This window comes from Tursiops truncatus, chromosome 1 (genome assembly GCF_011762595.2).
Source record: "Tursiops truncatus isolate mTurTru1 chromosome 1, mTurTru1.mat.Y, whole genome shotgun sequence".
Taxonomy (NCBI): domain Eukaryota; kingdom Metazoa; phylum Chordata; class Mammalia; order Artiodactyla; family Delphinidae; genus Tursiops; species Tursiops truncatus.
The window spans coordinates 42,198,653-42,215,703 of NC_047034.1; the positions used below are offsets into that span (position 1 = coordinate 42,198,653).

General features: G+C 46.4%; 1 protein-coding gene across 1 annotated transcript in view; it reads left to right on the forward strand.

The window, feature by feature from the left end:
* Positions 1-232: 232 nt before the first annotated feature.
* SMYD2 (SET and MYND domain containing 2) overlaps positions 233-17,051 on the forward strand; it is a 50,864-nt gene continuing 34,045 nt past the window's right edge. The window contains exon 1 of the mRNA XM_019918371.3: positions 233-709. Within this exon, the coding sequence (XP_019773930.1) occupies positions 537-709 (173 nt within the window). The 5' untranslated portion in view covers positions 233-536. The remainder of the gene's footprint in view (positions 710-17,051) is intronic.

Below are 17,051 nucleotides of genomic sequence, written 5' to 3' on the forward strand. Positions count from 1 at the left end.
TTGACAAGGACAGAGGAACTGAACTTAAGGTTGAGAAGCATCTTGGGCCCCCCCCCGCCCCGCTTTCAATTAACCAAGCACGGGTCACGCCACGGGGTTCTCCGGGAGGCGCTGTATACCTGACCCCCGGGCGACCCCTTCCCGCCCACCGGAAAGCCGGCAGCGTCCAGCGCTCTCCGTGGAGACGCCACGGAGGCGCAGACGCCTCCCGCCCTCCTTCCAGGAGCCGCCTGGGATGCAGATCCTGGCAGCTGCCACACCGGAAGCGGCCCCGGGCGCGTGCGGGGCGGCAGCTGAGGGTCCCGCACGCGGGGCGGGGCCGCCGGGCAGGTCCCCCGCCTCCCGGGGGCGCGCGAGGGCCGGGCGGGGCCGCCGTCCCTTCCGGGGAGCGGTGGCTGCCGCCGCGTCCGCCGGGCAGCTTCCCACCCCGCCCCCCCACGGCTCTGGGTGACGCTTCTCCAATAACAGCTCGCGGGGAGCCGTAGCTGGGGGCTCCGCCGGCGCCGGGGACCCTCCGCGCCAGCCCGGCCGCCGGCATGAGGGCCGAGGGCGACGGCGGTCTGGAGCGCTTCTGCAGCCCCGGCAAGGGCCGGGGGCTGCGGGCCCTGCAGCCCTTCCAGGTGGGGGACTTGCTCTTCTCCTGCCCGGCCTACGCCTACGTGCTCACGATCAACGAACGGGGCAACCACTGCGAGTTTTGCTTCGCCAGGTAGGGCGGTGCGGGCCGGCGGCGGCGGCGGCGGCGGGCGGGAGCCTGGGGCGCCGCACGGACGGGCTGGCGGACCGCGGCGGGAGGAAGTGCGTGCGGCCCGCGGGGTCCTAGCGCCGGCGGCTCGCGGGGGAGGGGGCGGGCTGCGCCCTTGAACCCCGGACCGGCTGTGCCACGTGCGTTAGGAAAGACCAGCCAAGTTCTCGCCGCACGTCCTGCACGGCATGTTTTCCGAGTCGCTCCCGCGGGATGTGCGAACTGGCGAGGTGCAGGGTCCTGCCCTCACACGTGGGCTTGGAGCCAGGCTTCCTCCCAGCGCTGGCACGCACTGCCCACTCGGTGCGTTGCCAGCGGAGCCCCAGGTTCGCGCGGCCACAGCCTGTCACCTTTAACTTGTGCTTCCTGCGATGTGTTCTGTGGCCCACAGTCTTTTCTGCCGCAGATTTGCCGTGTTTCCTCCAAGGAACTTAATGACACAATATTTCATGTAAAGTACATGGCCCCTCTTCTTTCTTGTCACCCTCTGCACTTGGTATTCGGAGAGAAGCCAGAGGAGTACTGACCACACACCCGTGGTTCAGAGGGGCTGCACTGGTGGGACGTATCTAGCCCTGGTTTGGGACTGGGAAAACGTGGCTGCTGGGGGGATGAGGCAGAACGTATGGCTGGAATTGGTATTTAATTGTAGCATGTCATGTATGTGTGTATATGTGTGTATCTTCACATACACTAACACATAATTATATCTTCAAGCCTTATGATAGTTCCAGACCTGAAAGTCGTGTTAGAAGTCATGAATGCAACACTCTTTCCATTTTACAGGGGAGAAAACTAATGCCCAGAGAGGAAGTGTCACTGTGTATGTCTAGTCACACCCATAGTTAAGAAAATGAAGTCTGGTGTCTTCAGTTCTGCCCATTTCCTACCTAGTTAAGTGCTCAATAAAATTACTGAGGCAGGAAGCATGGCATTGGAGTTAAATTCGTACAGGGCCTTCCAGGACCCTGCTTTACTTTCTTTGAACCTCAGTTTCTTCATCTTTGAAGTGGAGATTCCTGGGCTAGATTAAGCCCACCTGAGGTCCTGCGGGTACCTTTGGAATACAGGTCTCAAGTCCAACACACGCTGAAGTACTCAATCTCCGAGACGTGTTCCTCTCATTCCACGGTAAGACAGAGCAAAAGAAGGGACAAAAGCTAAATACTATAGTAGTCTTGTCCAGACTCCCTGCCAGAGCTGTCTTCCGCTTGGGGGGACCTGGAAAGGAACTAGACACAGAATCATGCCGTGGGCAGCTTAAGGGCTGTATGTGATGTGGCTCTTTGAATTGGTGAGCCAGGAGCTGAAGGGTCATGGCACCACTTTGCGACGTTTGAGTGAAGTGAGCATTGGGTTTTCCCAAAGTTAAAAAGGCTGCTGTGTCTGGTCCCTTGATCTTCTGAGCCTTGCTGTGGCTCAGAGTCTGAAGCAGTGTGGGTGTCTGGAGTGGCAGGAGCAAAGCAAGGTCACCCAGCACAGAAGGGGCCTGCCTCCATCAGGGATCCTGGTGATTCCTGGGGTCCAGCGTGGGAGAGAAGACTGCGGTACCACGCACATAGTAGGTGCTCAGATGGTAGTTGCCTGACCACTCCTCCAGTGAATGAAAGATCAAATCCAGCTGGGTTCTCAGTGGAGAAGCAGAGCTGAGAGATTCTTCTCTTTTGCTGTGAGCCTCCACACTCTATGTACTACACACACCCCCGACCTTAGAACAGGAAGGTACAGTCAAGGTGCAACTTGGCAAATCACCCTGCCATATGGGACAGTGTTTGCCTTTGTTTTCCCTTTTTCTGAATGACATTCATCAGTGTCACTGTTGCCTTAGATCCCTCACCAGGGTTACCCCCTCCCTGCATTGGGGTGGGACTGCTGCACCTCCCCCCCGCTTTTCTCTGGCTTAGGTGAACTTCTGTCAACATCCACAGCTCCTTTCCTCTTTCCCCAAGGACTCATTTGAAATCAACTAAAATAACACACAAGAAATGATGACATCATGATACCTGTGAAATTAGAGATATATTTGTACTCCACTCTGGTTTCCATTAAATGCGATTAGTTTGGAATTAGTGGCTAGATCATTCTCATAGATTTAGCACCGTTTCCTCTGTCAACTGTCTGTACAGACCGAGGACAAATTATTCTGTCCAGCTGTACTAGAGGAAGGCATATATGTCCCCACGATTCCCCCAGGGGGTAGGAGCAGAATTCTCAAATACTGAAGCATACAGAGCAAAATCCACGACTTCCCCTCCCCTCCCATAAAAAGAAAACTACACCTTATCTTTTCTTGTACCAGAAGTTGAAGGTAAATAACGTTGCTTAAGACAAATGAGCCACTACAGATCTTCCCTATCATATTAATTGTATCAGGGTTTGACTTATTTTGAAGGAAAATACGTGATTTTTTTCGGGAATAACTGTGTTCTATAAGTTGAAAAATAATGGGAATTCTCTTAAGTCACAGTGGAGTGGGATTCTTACTGTCAGGGCAGTGCAGACAGGAGTTTGTATTTGTGTCACATTTACTCAGGGTGACACTTGGGAAGATGTGTATCTTGCCTCAGCTGCTAGAAGGCAGCCCCTAAAAATATACATGTCTTCCAGTTGGGAGCTGTCCTCATCAGACCTCTCAGATGCGTTTTATGCACACACACACACACACACACACACACACACACACACACACACACACACACACACACGTACGTTGACACACACACACACACACACACACACACACACACACACACACACACACGTACGTTGGCCTGGCCAGCATTTTGTGGCACAGTTTTTACATTATATTTCACTTGGTATTTGACATCTCTTAACACTTGCTAGTGTTTGTCTCAGAAAGGAAAAAATCTGTAACCCTGGGTTCCATGAATATTCATTGTGTGTGCAGTTCCTCAGGAGGGCGGATGTACCCCTCTTGATCTTTCATTCTCTTGACTCATGGGTCATTTAAAGGCAGGAATATTGTCTTTTGTGTCTGTTTGTTCAGCGTATCGGGGCAAAGTAGGAAGGCCCACTTCACCTCCTTGGACTAGAGCTGTTGGAACCTGGTTTCAGGAAATTTACATTCTGTCTGGCTCAGTCAGAGTGGTTGACGTAAATATTAAAATGTTTGCACGATCAAAATCCTGTGATTGAGATGGCCTGTTTCGGCAGTTATACAGGTGTAATGTCCCCCCGATTTTTTTTCTGTAGCAGCATTCATCTCTTCCCCACTGTTTTACCAAACTGAAGTCATCTTTCGTTGATCTTAATCAGTATTAAGAGATGTGAACCCTTGATCCTGTTCTTAAGGTTCTCTGAAAGAGCCCTGGGCCTGAAGCTGTTCTCAGAAGGGGGTGTCATCCCCAGGGCTGCTGTGATTCTGCTTATTCCGAGAACATTCTCTGAGACTTGGACAGTCTCTGAGGAGAGAAATGGCTTCCGATTGTTCTCAAATTATCTTGTTCTCTGAATGAAAAATTGGACACACATGCTCCAATAAAGGATTCCCTCCATCTTTTTACATGTATTTTTAAGAAATGGGTAGGAAGATTAAAATACACAGACAACAGATTTCCTCTAAAAAAGTTACATGAGAGAGTATAAAGTTAAACCATCTGTATGGTAGATAATGAGGTATTGGGTTGCCATTTTCAACATTTCAGTATTTCAAGTTTTTCGTTTATTTAGAGACTACAAAGGAGGAACTTCGGGGCCAGATTGACTGGGTTTGAATTCTGGCTTCATCCCTTCCCGATGGTTTGTCTTGAGGCAAATTACTTAACCTGTCTGAACTCCCGGCTTCCTGTATCTGTAAACTGTGCACATTAACACCCACCTACTGGGCTGGCCCTGAGACAGTGAAGTCAAGTGCCTAGCACGGCCCGGACACTTCGGGAGCTGTCAGAACTGGCCCCGTGTCTCGCTTGTAGGGACGTGTTTGATAAGCTCTCTTGGCTAAATGTTAAATAGTGTGATAACATAGTCTCACTTCAGGGACATTTTTTTATGGTGGTGGCATTGGGGTGGGGAAAATGGGGAAGGACATACTGTATCTTGTTGACCAATGGAGTCATCATTCAGATGGCATGTTGACCCAGAGTTAAAAGTGGCAGTTCTCAACCTCGGGTGCCCCAGCATAATAATGGGCGTCTGGAATCAATTTTCAGTGTTTTTCGAAACCTGACAGCACTGACATGATTAGCCTACACAGATAAAGCTTTTTGAAACAAATGAGGCTCGTGTATCTCCAAAGTGCGTAGATACTTTAATACTCTTTTACCGTGGGATTAAACAAATGTTTGAAAAGAGAAATGGAGGAAAGCAGAATTTTCCACCTAGCAAGGATACCGTGGCTCCTCTCTGCTCTTTGCTTCCAGCATGATTCTTTCAGCTGTGGCAAGGAGCCGTCCTGCAGGACTTCAGATGTGCCGAGTGCCAGCACACGCACATTTTTCATACGCGGGAGCAGAGTTTCTGTTATAGCTTATCAGGGCTCAGTGACCAAGCTGCACATTTGGAAGCGATTTGAGATGAAAGAGACAGAACGGCAGCAGGATATCCTGAAGTGAAATTCAAACCCTGGTGAGTTAAAACCACCATCTAACACCTTTCCCTCCCAAAAGCAATTGCACAAAATCCTCTCACAAAAATGTGAAGATCCCACATAAAATGACGTTCCTTTAAATCGTGTTGCTCTTTGCAGCTCACAGAGCATTCCAGATACATTCTTATTTTGATCCTCCCAAGGATGGCCTGTGTAGAGAAGACCTTATCCCATTTTATGTAGGAAGTAACTGAGGGCTGGAAAGCTTGTTTCCTTGAATTTCACATTTTTGGGGTCAGATATTGATTGAGCGCGTCCTAGGGCCAGCCTCTGTGTCCTTCGTGGAGGGAACCATGTCTTCCTATTCTGAGTGTTGTTTTCCTTCCCTGCCCCTTTTGACCTGAATCTACCGTGTGGTTCACACCTGGACACCAGGACTTAATTCACTTCTGATTTCTCAAGTGAATGCAATTTTTATCACCTCTCTTCTTTTGCTTCCCCTTCCCCCAAGAGATAATTCAACAGATTAACGCATTGTTTCTAAAAGTTCAACAAATAAATTGATTCAGCTGTCTTGTATCTTGTGCTGCTTTGGGTCCAGAGGTTTTTTATTCCAATGCTTTGGAATTTGCATAAGAGCTACATATATTCTTCTGTATTATCCACTATTACCTGATAAAATGTAAAAAGAAATACAAGGCTTTGGTCCTTTTGTGGGTTTGGGACATTTTTCAGTATGCTCGAGTTATTTAAGACGAGTTTACCATCTTAGTGTTTATAGCTACATATAAAGAGTTTGTTTCTGTGCCCTCTGGTAGGGCAACATGAGAGTATAAACCCCCTGTCCTTTTTTTTTTCCTTAAACATACCCAGTCTTCAGAACTCTACTCTGTGCAAGGTTAAATGGGCATGGTTTGGAAACAGAATTCATGGTGCAGCTGTGCTAAGAGGCCCCAGGATGGTATTCCTGTAGGACAAGCATATGGCGCACTATCTGTCAGAAGATTCTTTTAAAGATCCTCAGAAATGTCTTAAATTTCTTTGGGAAGATCCAGGGCTCAGGGCTGTAGCTTGGCAGCAACTGGTCTTCAGGAGGACGCAGAACGGGTGAGAACCTGGGACAGTGACGTTGTCTGTTATAGAATTTGAAATAGCAGCAAAATGCAAAGTTTCTACTTGATTTTGGTGTTTGAGACATACCTCTTTTGCCCGAGGTTCATTATCCCCTTTCTTTTTCTTGTCAATATAAAGAAAATATGAAATAATTACAATTTTAAGCCACTTTATTTCTGCTTCCCAAGGAGGCAATCAATATTACAAATATCCCTTATGTAATTGGAGTCATCAGTAGTAACTGAGGTCACTCCCACCCATACACACACCTTGTTTTCTGAGTTCAAGGCGTGCTTTCATCTGATCTGCGTAAGGACAGTTTGACTGAAATGAATTTCTCTGTTATTGATTCTGCATTCCCATTTCCTGTTCTCTCACAGACAGCCCCTCTCTGGGTTTGCCTGTTTGTCTTTGCACCTGTGAGTATATATGCCCTGATCACCTCCAGGGAACTAGACAGACATGGAACAGGCCACCCTGATTGTACTTGACCAGATGCAGACTTTGCACCGTCCTTTGGTCAGCCTGGCGGCTAGGTGGTTTCTGGAGCAGTCCTCTTACCCTGGAGAGGGGCCAGCTCTGGCACTAGAGGTCTCTCAGTCCCCTCTCAAGGGATTCGCAATATCAGCCTCTGTACACCACCATCACTCTCCCACTCACATCCCCAACCCTTGCATCTCTGGATTTCTAGCAAATCTGTGGTAGTTTAGGGGTGCAGCCCTCCAGCGGGGAATTGACTGAAGTAACTGCCTTTTCAGGGGCTGAACCCATGACCTTGGCCTCATTAGCACAGGCGCTCTAACCAGCCACAAAGCCACACACCTCACTTTGTGTAACTTCTGCTGACTCTGTTCCTACCACCCTCGGAGGCCTCCTTTTCAATTGCAAAGGCGTTCACACCAACACAATAGAACAGAAGGAAACCAGATCTCTTCTAGACTTCTCTGAAGGCCAGAAATATGCAATTTAGCAGGAAAATAATACCAAAACGTCTTGAGGGTTCAGGAAACAACTTATCTTTCTAGTCCATGCACTTGCTGAGAATCCAGCTGCGTGTCTCAGATTTTTCTTCAATCAAAAATTTAAAAATACTATGGAACTCCCCGTGCCAATTTATTAACATAAAATCCGGGGACAAAGTGGAAGGTTTCAGATGACTGAGTGGAAATATGGCATGTACGTTATTAACACGGATTGGGTTTGCTTTTTAAAGAAGGAGAATCCATAAGTGCTTATCTTTGGCAAGTTTATAGTCCCTAGAAACCAAAATAAACGCTCGCCTGTGATCGCTGAGCCACCGGCGTGTATCCGCAAGTGCACTATGACGAACAAGGCGTCTCAGAGCCCCGGGAATCTGCAGTCACTGTGGGGGAGAGGAAAACTAAGGGCGACGCGCTTACCAAGAAGCGAATTTCACACCGAGGCCTGAAGACATAGGCGTATCCTGGGGGGAGAGGTGGAAAGAAACCGGCTGACCAGCAAGATGCAGTTTTTCATCTGAGTCAAGTAAAATCTCAAGGATTTTATATCCAGGCACTTGCAAGGAGTTATGTTGCCATCTGTGGCAAAATGAAAAGATCTTGGACGGGAGGAGCTTTTTCTCCTCAGTCTGTGAGGACCAGGAAAGGCTCTTCAAGGGATATGGGCCCTGGGCTCACATCTTGTTGATTTTCCTCACCACAGCAGTGTTTGTACAGGAAACACCCTGGTGCAATCGGAGAAATCTCTTATCTGTCAGTTGCACAAATCTGTCGCAGAGTGATGATTGCTGTTCACGGTGATAGCTTCACATGTTCTTAAAACCTCAACAGTAAGAGACATTTAATTATGAGCAGATGGTAAACTCCCTGCGAGCAGGGATTCTCTTTTTAATGTATTCAACAAATATTTATATTTATGGAGCCCTCGCTGAGTTCTGAATCCCTAGGAAACAACTGTGCAGAAAAGGGACACCCTCCCTCCACAGAGCTTATATTCCAGGAGGTTTGATTCATCTTTATAAACCCGTTGTCGACTGAAGAAAAGCACAACATGAGAGTTGTGAGTTAAGTTTTATTTGGGGCAAAATGAGGACTGTAGCCCGGGACACAGCCTCTCAGAGAGCTCTGAGGGACTGCTCTTAGCAGGTGGGGTGTGACGAGGTCAGTGTATATGCGATTTTGGTGAAGGGGTGTACATGCAGTCAAACACACATTTTGGCAGAAGGTTCCTGCCAGTCTCAGGAAGGTTGCTGCTAGTCACGACGAGCAGATGTCTCTGTTAATCATTTCAGTGCTTTTCTGGATATGAGAAGGTGTCAGAAATTGGGCTCATAAAATCTTCTGAAAATTTCTAACTATCTGAAGGCCTGTTCTGCCAGTTCTTTCCAGAGCACAGAGCGCCTCGTTCCTGATCTCCACCCTGAACTCCTTTCAGGGGTGTCGAAGGTCACCGACCGCGGTGGCTAGTGACCTCATCCTTGTAGAGGCAGATGGCAAGTGACAGATTTTAGTTGACACTGTAGTGCATTGAACTTTGTCATTTTAGCAGATTTTTTTGTTAAAGGCATAAGGTTTTGGGTTGAGTGTTTTCCTTTTATGGAACACTGATAAAGTATGTCATAAAGAAAGCTCTTAACAAAGAAGTTTAATCACACACGCTGGTTCATGACTTATGCAAACTAAGGGAGGGCTTTGATCAGATAATAGTTTGGTCTAATAAAATTGTGGCATCCCTGCATTGGGTTAAAACAGCAGCACTTTGGGTAGACATTTTTTAGAAGTTGATGAAATTTAGTCTACTCATACACCTGAATAAATATTTCTAAATACTACTTAAAAAAAAAAAACCTTTAGGGTTTTTTCACCTTAAAAACTTTCAGGCTCCCAAAGTAGTAGAGATTTAGAAACAGTCTACTTATTTCACTCAATATTTAATTGATTTCGGCACATGTTCAGGCCTTTCAAGGCACCTAGCTGCTAAATATTTTCTAGGCACAGAGGGGGAAAGCAGCCCACTGCCACCTTCTCTTTCTGCGCATCTTCAGAGAGTGGCCCTGGTAGGACTCCACCGGAGGGTCAGTGCTGCCTGCTGGCACGCTCCGAGGGCTGGGCATCTGGGGTGATGTTTGGGTCCACCTTGCTCTGCAGTGTTAGTTTCATTTCAGCAGCTCCAAACTGCTTATAGTGGTACACACACACACACACACACACACACACACACACACACACACACACTCGCGTATCCTTGCACCCATAGCACCTTGTGCATACTTCCTTCATACACTCGCTCCTTGACTCAGGAACCAGGTCTTACTCAACTTTGTAGCCTAGCACTTAGCCTGAGGCCTGGCACCCCGTAACCTCAGTAAATATTTATTAAATGAATAGTCTCATTTCTGCAACTTATTTTACTAGCGGTTCTTTGGACAGGCCTCATCACCTATCTATATATGTACATCACGTACCAATATATATACAACTCTGCTTGTTCTTAGAAATGAATCCTTATAAATAACCAGAGAACCCTTCATTGATCCCTGTTTTCTTCAGGACAAAATCTTGACTGCTCAAGTCCTCCGTATTCAGTGCTCTTTCCACCCTGTCTAGTGTTATCCCTCGCTCCTTTTTCATTTAAACCCTAAACAAAATCTGAGTGGTCTTTCCAGTACCCCACAAAGGTGCTGTGTCATTCCTCATTCTTCCCAATGTCCACTTGAACCAGGAATGCTCCTCTGTGCATTATTCCCCTACTTAACCCTCTAACTTCTTCCCTGGTAGGGCCTTCTACTCTAAGTCTGTTCATCTTGAACAGAGACCCAGCTCGAATTGCATCTCTTTTTTTTCTTTTTCTGGCCGCACCATGAGGCTTGCGGGATCTTAGTTCCCTGACCAGGGATTGAACCTGGGCCACAGCAGTGAAAACGCCAAGTCGTAACCACTGGACCGCAGGGAACTCCCCACATTGCATCTCTTTTTATGAAGCTTCCTCTTCAGTACTTCAGCCCACAATCTCTTCATTTTATTTAGTTAGTACTTTATGTTTATTTGACAGGAGTTTACTATTTACTCTTTATTTGTATCTGTTCAAACGATATATAAGTTGGAGTTATCAAGGTCTAGTCCAAAATCGGGGTAATTCACCTAAGTAAATTGACAATTCGATTTTTTATTGTTTGACTGTAGGAAAATGAAATGAAGAGGATGAGAGTGTCACCTCTTAAAATTCTTCTGTAACCAATTAAGGTGCACTTTCTTGCACGATTTAGAGCAGGTCACATGTTTCTGGGGCCAGGAGTTAATACTCAACGTTTGGCGGCAGAGGGCCTGACCATATTCTGGAACTCAGGCTTATCGTTAGGTTATAAAGGTATTTTTACATGGTCTCTGTGGCCAGAATGTTGAAGTGAGGGGTGTTGTTAGGAACATTTTAAGCTTTTAAATAGTTACATTTGTATGACTTTGTTGTTTTCCTTGATATTTAATCACCTAGGTGTTGTAGAACTTAGGGCAACGGCAGTCGTAGGAGGATCTAGTATTGTGCTCGTTACAAAGTACTGTTGATGACATCTGTCATTTATTGTCCCACTGGAAGAAATGGTGGCTGTTGCTTATTGGCGGTTCCTATATGAGAGAACTCGTTGGTTGTTTCTTTCCTTTTTTTTTTTCTTCTTTAAATTGCATATTTATTTTTTCAGCTTTAAAAAAACTGTGGTAAAATATACATAAAACTTAAGTGTTTTTAATGCTTTACAATCAGTGGTATTAAGTAAATTTGTGTAACCATCACCACTCTCCATGTCCAGAATGTTTTCATCACCCCAGACAGAAATTTTCTATCCTTTAAACATAACTTCCCATCACCCCAGCCCAAGGGGCCCTCTGAGAAGGGTCGCTCTGGAGCGAAGCCCCTCCTCAGGGCCCTGCCTTTCCCCAGGACCCGGTGCCCCACTCGGCTGGCACCTGCCAGACACAACACCAAAACGCAGCCCCCAGCGGCAGCCTCCTCCCTAGCATTTTCTCAGACTTAAAGCCGAGAACAAGTTAAGCGATTATGTGCTTCTTTAACCTCCTCTCCCAGTACTGCACCTTGAGAATGAAAAAGTGAGGTGGACAGTTAGATGGGATGTAGCATCCTTGATGGGATCCTGACACAGAAGAAACACATGGGGAAAAACTAAGAAACTCTGAACAAACTATGTACTCTAGTTAATAATGTATCAATATCACTTCATCAATTGTAGCAAATGTACAACTAATGTAAGATGTTAACAATAAAGGAAATTGTGTGTGTGCCTGGGTGTGTGTGAATGTGGGGGGCTGTAATGAGGGCATTCTGTACTCTTAACTTTTCAGTAAATCTAAAACTGATCGATTGCTTGCCACGTTGCAGGGCGTGCGGGATCTTCGTTCCCGACCAGGGATCAAACCCGTGCCCCCTGCAGTGGAAGCTCAGAGTCTTAATCACTGGACTGCCGGGGAAGTCCCTAAAACTGTGTTTTTGTTTTTTTTCTTAATATAGTTATTACCAAAGAAAGTGAGGCGGGTCTGTCGTGATGATCTCGTGTGTCAGAGAGCCCCTCCTTTTGAGGGCCAGACATCCTAATGGGCGGTGGGTGCCTTAGGTTCTGGGGAAAAGGATCCCAATGTGGCTATGCCTAGACTGCCCAGGGGCAGGCCCCGCCCTGTATGGTGAAACTCACAGCTCTGGGCCCGTGGTTCCAGCATCCTAATTATGCTCCCAGAACACCACGGCCCTGTTAAGGTTTTCCAGACACTGGGGCTGATGATGGAAACAGGGGACGCGAGTGATGGGTGGGTCTCATGGACGAGGGCCGAGTCCCTTCTGGAGGCGCGGCACAGGCCCCCTTGGGGTACAGAAGCCACCTGCTGGAAGGCCTGCGGGTTGAGCAGGTTGATACCTGGGTCCAACCCTGGCTCCTTCACTCCAGGCTGTGCGGCCTCAGCAAAGTCTCCCTGTCTACGACACTGACCCCACACGGCTGCTGGAAAGATCTAGGAAGACAGCAAAAGTCAAGTGGTTCGCACCCAGAGGGTGCAGGCCCACCGCGCACCCACTCTCTACGGCTGGTGCCTGAAGTCAGCCGAGGAGAGGGGCGCTGCCCTGCTCTGCTCGGCACGTGATCCATGGCCAGCTTTCTGGGCAGATGAATGGGGTGCCCGCTTCCCCGGGCCGCTGCGTCCCGCCAGGCCTTCGCCCCGCTTCTAACTTGGCAGGGTATTCCATGCACCCTGCTTCACCTAGGCCCGAGGCAACCCTGTTCCCCTGGCAACACTGTACCCACGTCACAGGCGAGGAAACTGAGGGCCAGATCACGTTTTAGGCGGGCTCTTAATTCAGCAAGTGTTCGAACTCGACTTGCCCACGGCCGTGTGCGGAGGCCGAGACGGGCCGGCAGCCCGCAAGCTTCTGAGTTTAGGTCTCTCCGGCCCTTCGCAGCTGTTCAAAGATGCCACCGTCACCTCGGCCGAGTGCCCGGGAGTTGGCTCGGTCACGTGCCCTATGGCCCCTGTTTCTTTCCTTTTGACTTCTCAATCGGTAGGCATCAGGGAAGTCAAAGGCAAATTGCAAGGAAGTGTCATTCTCATCTCCCACAAAATCTGATACAGAGTTTCAGAGGAGAAAGTTAAATTTAAAAGCGCATACATCTCTTCTTCTGGCAGGATTCAACTGTTAGGGATTTTACAGGGCCTGCACGATGAGGCTTGGTTGTAGGTGTTGTCCAGTGGCTGAAAAGAGTAATATAATGTTCACTGTTCAGTAGGGTCAGTAGTTCTCTGCTCTATCCATAAGCCTCATGAATTTTTTTCTTTCTAAGGCAAAGGTAAATTTCATCTCAACTAGAGCCTGCATTAAAACAAATCCTAAATTAGCATCCTCACCGTTTTTTCATTGCTGAGCCTGACTTTTCATGAATCAGTGATGTGGAGAGTCATGTCTACAGTATTTCTTTAGCTTTACTGAGGAATAATTGACAGATATGATTGTCTGTATTTAAAGTGTACAATGTGATGATCTGATATACATAGAGGTTGTAGAGTGATTACTAAGGTCAAGATAATCAACACATCCATCACCTCACCTAGGTAACTTCCTTTTGTGTGGCAAGAATGCTTAAGCTCAACTCTTAGCAACTTTCAAGCATACAATACTGTCTTATTAACTGTAGTGACTGAGCCGTACAGTAGATCCTTATTCTTCCTACAACCGAAACTATACCCTTTGACCTGCGTCACCCCATTTCCCCCAGGGTCATCGTTTTATAACAAGGTCAACCACTCAGTGCTGACCACCAAGCCCAGCTTTATCCTTGTAAATCACAGCTCCTATTCCAATATTGGGGAAAACCTATTAGTTGCTGCCTTACTGCCCTAAATATTTCCCGCCTCCCCGGAGGCCCTGGGCTCTAACTTTTAACAAGCCTCAGAACAAAGCCTGATGCCCAGGGGAAGGTTCAGCCCTGCTCTGGGAAGACGTTCCCACAGCAAGTGGTCCCATTTTCACTGTTACATTGTGGATTAAAGTGCTATGTGGAGCATCTTTCACTGTTACACAAAAACCAGTACCCTGAATATTATCCTTGTCCCCTGACCAGGGTTATAATAGGGTTCTGCCACAATTTCTCCAATTTTTATTTCTCTCAAATAGAAATTTGCTAGTGTAACCACCCTCTCTGGGTGGGAGGCTAACTTTGTTTCTGATTGTCTTATTTCAACCCGTGGAGAAGTTACATTGCGCCACCGGGGCTTTTTTCCTTTTCTCTTTTTCATTTGGCCGGGACTGCCTCTGTTCCACAGAGCCTACTTGTCATTTCTTCTGTCACCGTTAGTTAAAAGTAATTGTTATTGCAAACCCACTCCATGCCAGTATCGTTCTCTTTCATGGGGAAAACCCACGAAGCATTCATTTCAGTAGCAGAAAGGAGGGAGCTTGCAGGATCAAATCCTTTTGATCTCCACCAACAGCGCCTGTGGCAACGCATTTAACTAGCAGGAGTTGTTAATTACAACCCTAACTTGTTGATCTTCGTGGCTTCCGAATTTTAAAAGCAAGAAAATTAAACACTGCGTGTTTCTCCTCCAGTAGAAAATGACAGGAGCGTGTCTTCTAAGTTCTGTCCCAGTCGCTAATAATCAGATACTTGCATTTTCCTGTAACATTTCTTTCCTCCCTTTGTGGATAGAACCATTTCTTAAGTTCAAAGAGCCCTTCCATTCACAGCAGGGTAGATGTTTGCCTGTAAAACAAAGGCTTTAGAAGCATAAATCCTCTAACTATGAGTCTGAGTGACATTGTACTGAAGATATTTCAGGAGTTGACATCACTTAAAAAACACACACACACAAAAGAATGAAGGCTAATTAAAAGTCTAGTAGTCCTAGGCTTCACGGGTTATTTTCTCATTTAATTTGCATAACAAACCTATGAGGTAGAAACGGTATCTTTACAGTGGAGGAAACAGGTTCAGAAAGGATTACTAATTTGCCCAAGATCGCACAGCACCTCCGGCACCAGAAAGAAGAAAGGACTTGACATGGGGAAGTAGGAAAAGTAACTCATCGTTTTCATCCTGCATTGTGAAGCGGGAATCAGGAGGAGGCGGAAAGAAAGCTGAGCCTTCCTTTTTTAAAATTTGCACCTGGCTTCTAGAATATTTGCTTGTCATAGTTGGAAAATACGGCGTCTGCCACTTGATTCTGACCATCATCAAGGTAGCTAAACAACCTAATACATCCTGTGTGTGCCAGTCATTCTTTAAGAAGAGTTACATTGTAAAGTCTGCATTGCAGAGAAGAATGCTTCAGCACTCTTCTTCGGCAAATTTAGCACTCAGAAACACTCAACCCAAATGGATGACCATAGGCCTAGGCCAGTGGTTCTGCATTCTGGAAGCACGTTGGATCCGGGTAGTTCTCTAAAACTCCCAACACAAATCAGTCTGATGAGAACTGCTAGACCCAACCCCACCCCCAGACGGGCCCATGCAGCCGAGGTTGAGAGCCACTCCGAGAGGTTATGAGTGTGATTTCACCAGTAACTTTCCTTTAGTTCCCTTCCTTTTCAGTTATTTCACTTCATTCCTCCAAATGACCTTTATTAATCATTTCTTTGAGGGCAGCTTTCTTTTCTTGGTTTTTACAGTCTTTCCCCAAACCTCCTGACCAATTCAGATCAGGTTACATTGCAAATGAAAGATTTACAGCTGTGTCTTCTGCAAGACCAGAGTTTATTCTAAAAGCCTGTATATTGCTACAGTGAAAATGGATCTCCCATATGAAGTTTCTCCCTGGCTAAACTTTGCAGTCAGCAATAGTCAAACTCTCACAGGAGCTCTCTCTTTCTCTCTCAAACACATACACAGTGCACGTTCCAGCTCAGCAAATTTTAGTTTGGGTTTCAACCATTAGACTTATGAAACGTGTACATCTCTCCCTATGAAAAGCTATGGGAAAAACTGAAGCACGTATCAGGATAATTTAAACAGAGCTCCCATCCCTACCCCACTTCATCGAGAACTGCTATTACCAAATAGATCAAAGTAGATTCTTATGCTATTCACTCTCCGCAATTGGCTTAGCTTCTCTCCTTTTCTACTGTGAAGGCCGTTTGGCCCAGGAGAATCTTTGCTAAGAAAATTCCCATGTAGCCAGGCAGATGACTCCATAAGCATATATACAGTAAAATCTGCCTGTGAGCCAGGCAGGGCTTTTCTGTTGTTTGTGAGAGCTGCAGTGTTCTATCACCCAGTTCCCAGAGGACACAGTCCTGCTTGGACTGGCCCAGTGTCTGAGAAACACCTGGATTTAGCACACTGAATGAGACAGAGGGACCTTCTTTGCACAGACTGAATACAAAAGTAATCCTTATTTTATTCCAGTCTGCTTCAAGTGATATTGATTCCTCTGGAACAGTTGATTGAGAGACCCTCTGTGGGGATGCTCCCTCCCCAGATCTCATTTTCAGAAATGATCCTGGATTCTCCCCATTGCATCTTTGAAGCCAAGTAGCCTTAATGGGATACCACTGGAGCTGGGACATTATGCAGACCAGAGTAAAGAATGCCTCTATTTATACTTTGTTATTACTGTTATCCAGACACATAGATTATTTTTGTTTCATGTCACAGTACTCAAGGAAGGATATTTTTGCACGATGGAGACATAGTATGTACCTTGATGTGTGAATTCTGATTCTGCTACCCACCTTCTGAATGACCGTGTTGGGTTAGATATTTCACCTCTAGGATCCTCAATATCTTCATTTGAAAAGCGGGAATAATAACTTCTTCACAGCTGATGGAATTATTGCAAGAGATCAGTTTTCAAACTTTTTGGTCTTTTTTTTATTGGAGTATAGTTGCTTCACAACATTCTGTTAGTTTATACTGTACAGCAAAGTGAATCAGCTATACGTATACATATATCCCCCCTTTTTTGGATTTCCTTCTCATTTAGGTCACCACAGAGCACTGAGTAGAGATTCCTGTGCTATACAGTAGGTTCTCATTAGTTATCTATTTTATACATAGTCTCAATAGTATATGTATGTCAATCCCTATCTCCCAATTCATCCCACCCCCCTTCCCCCTTGGTATCCATATCTTTGTTCTCTAAGTCTGTGTCTGTATTTCTGCTTTGTAAATAAGAT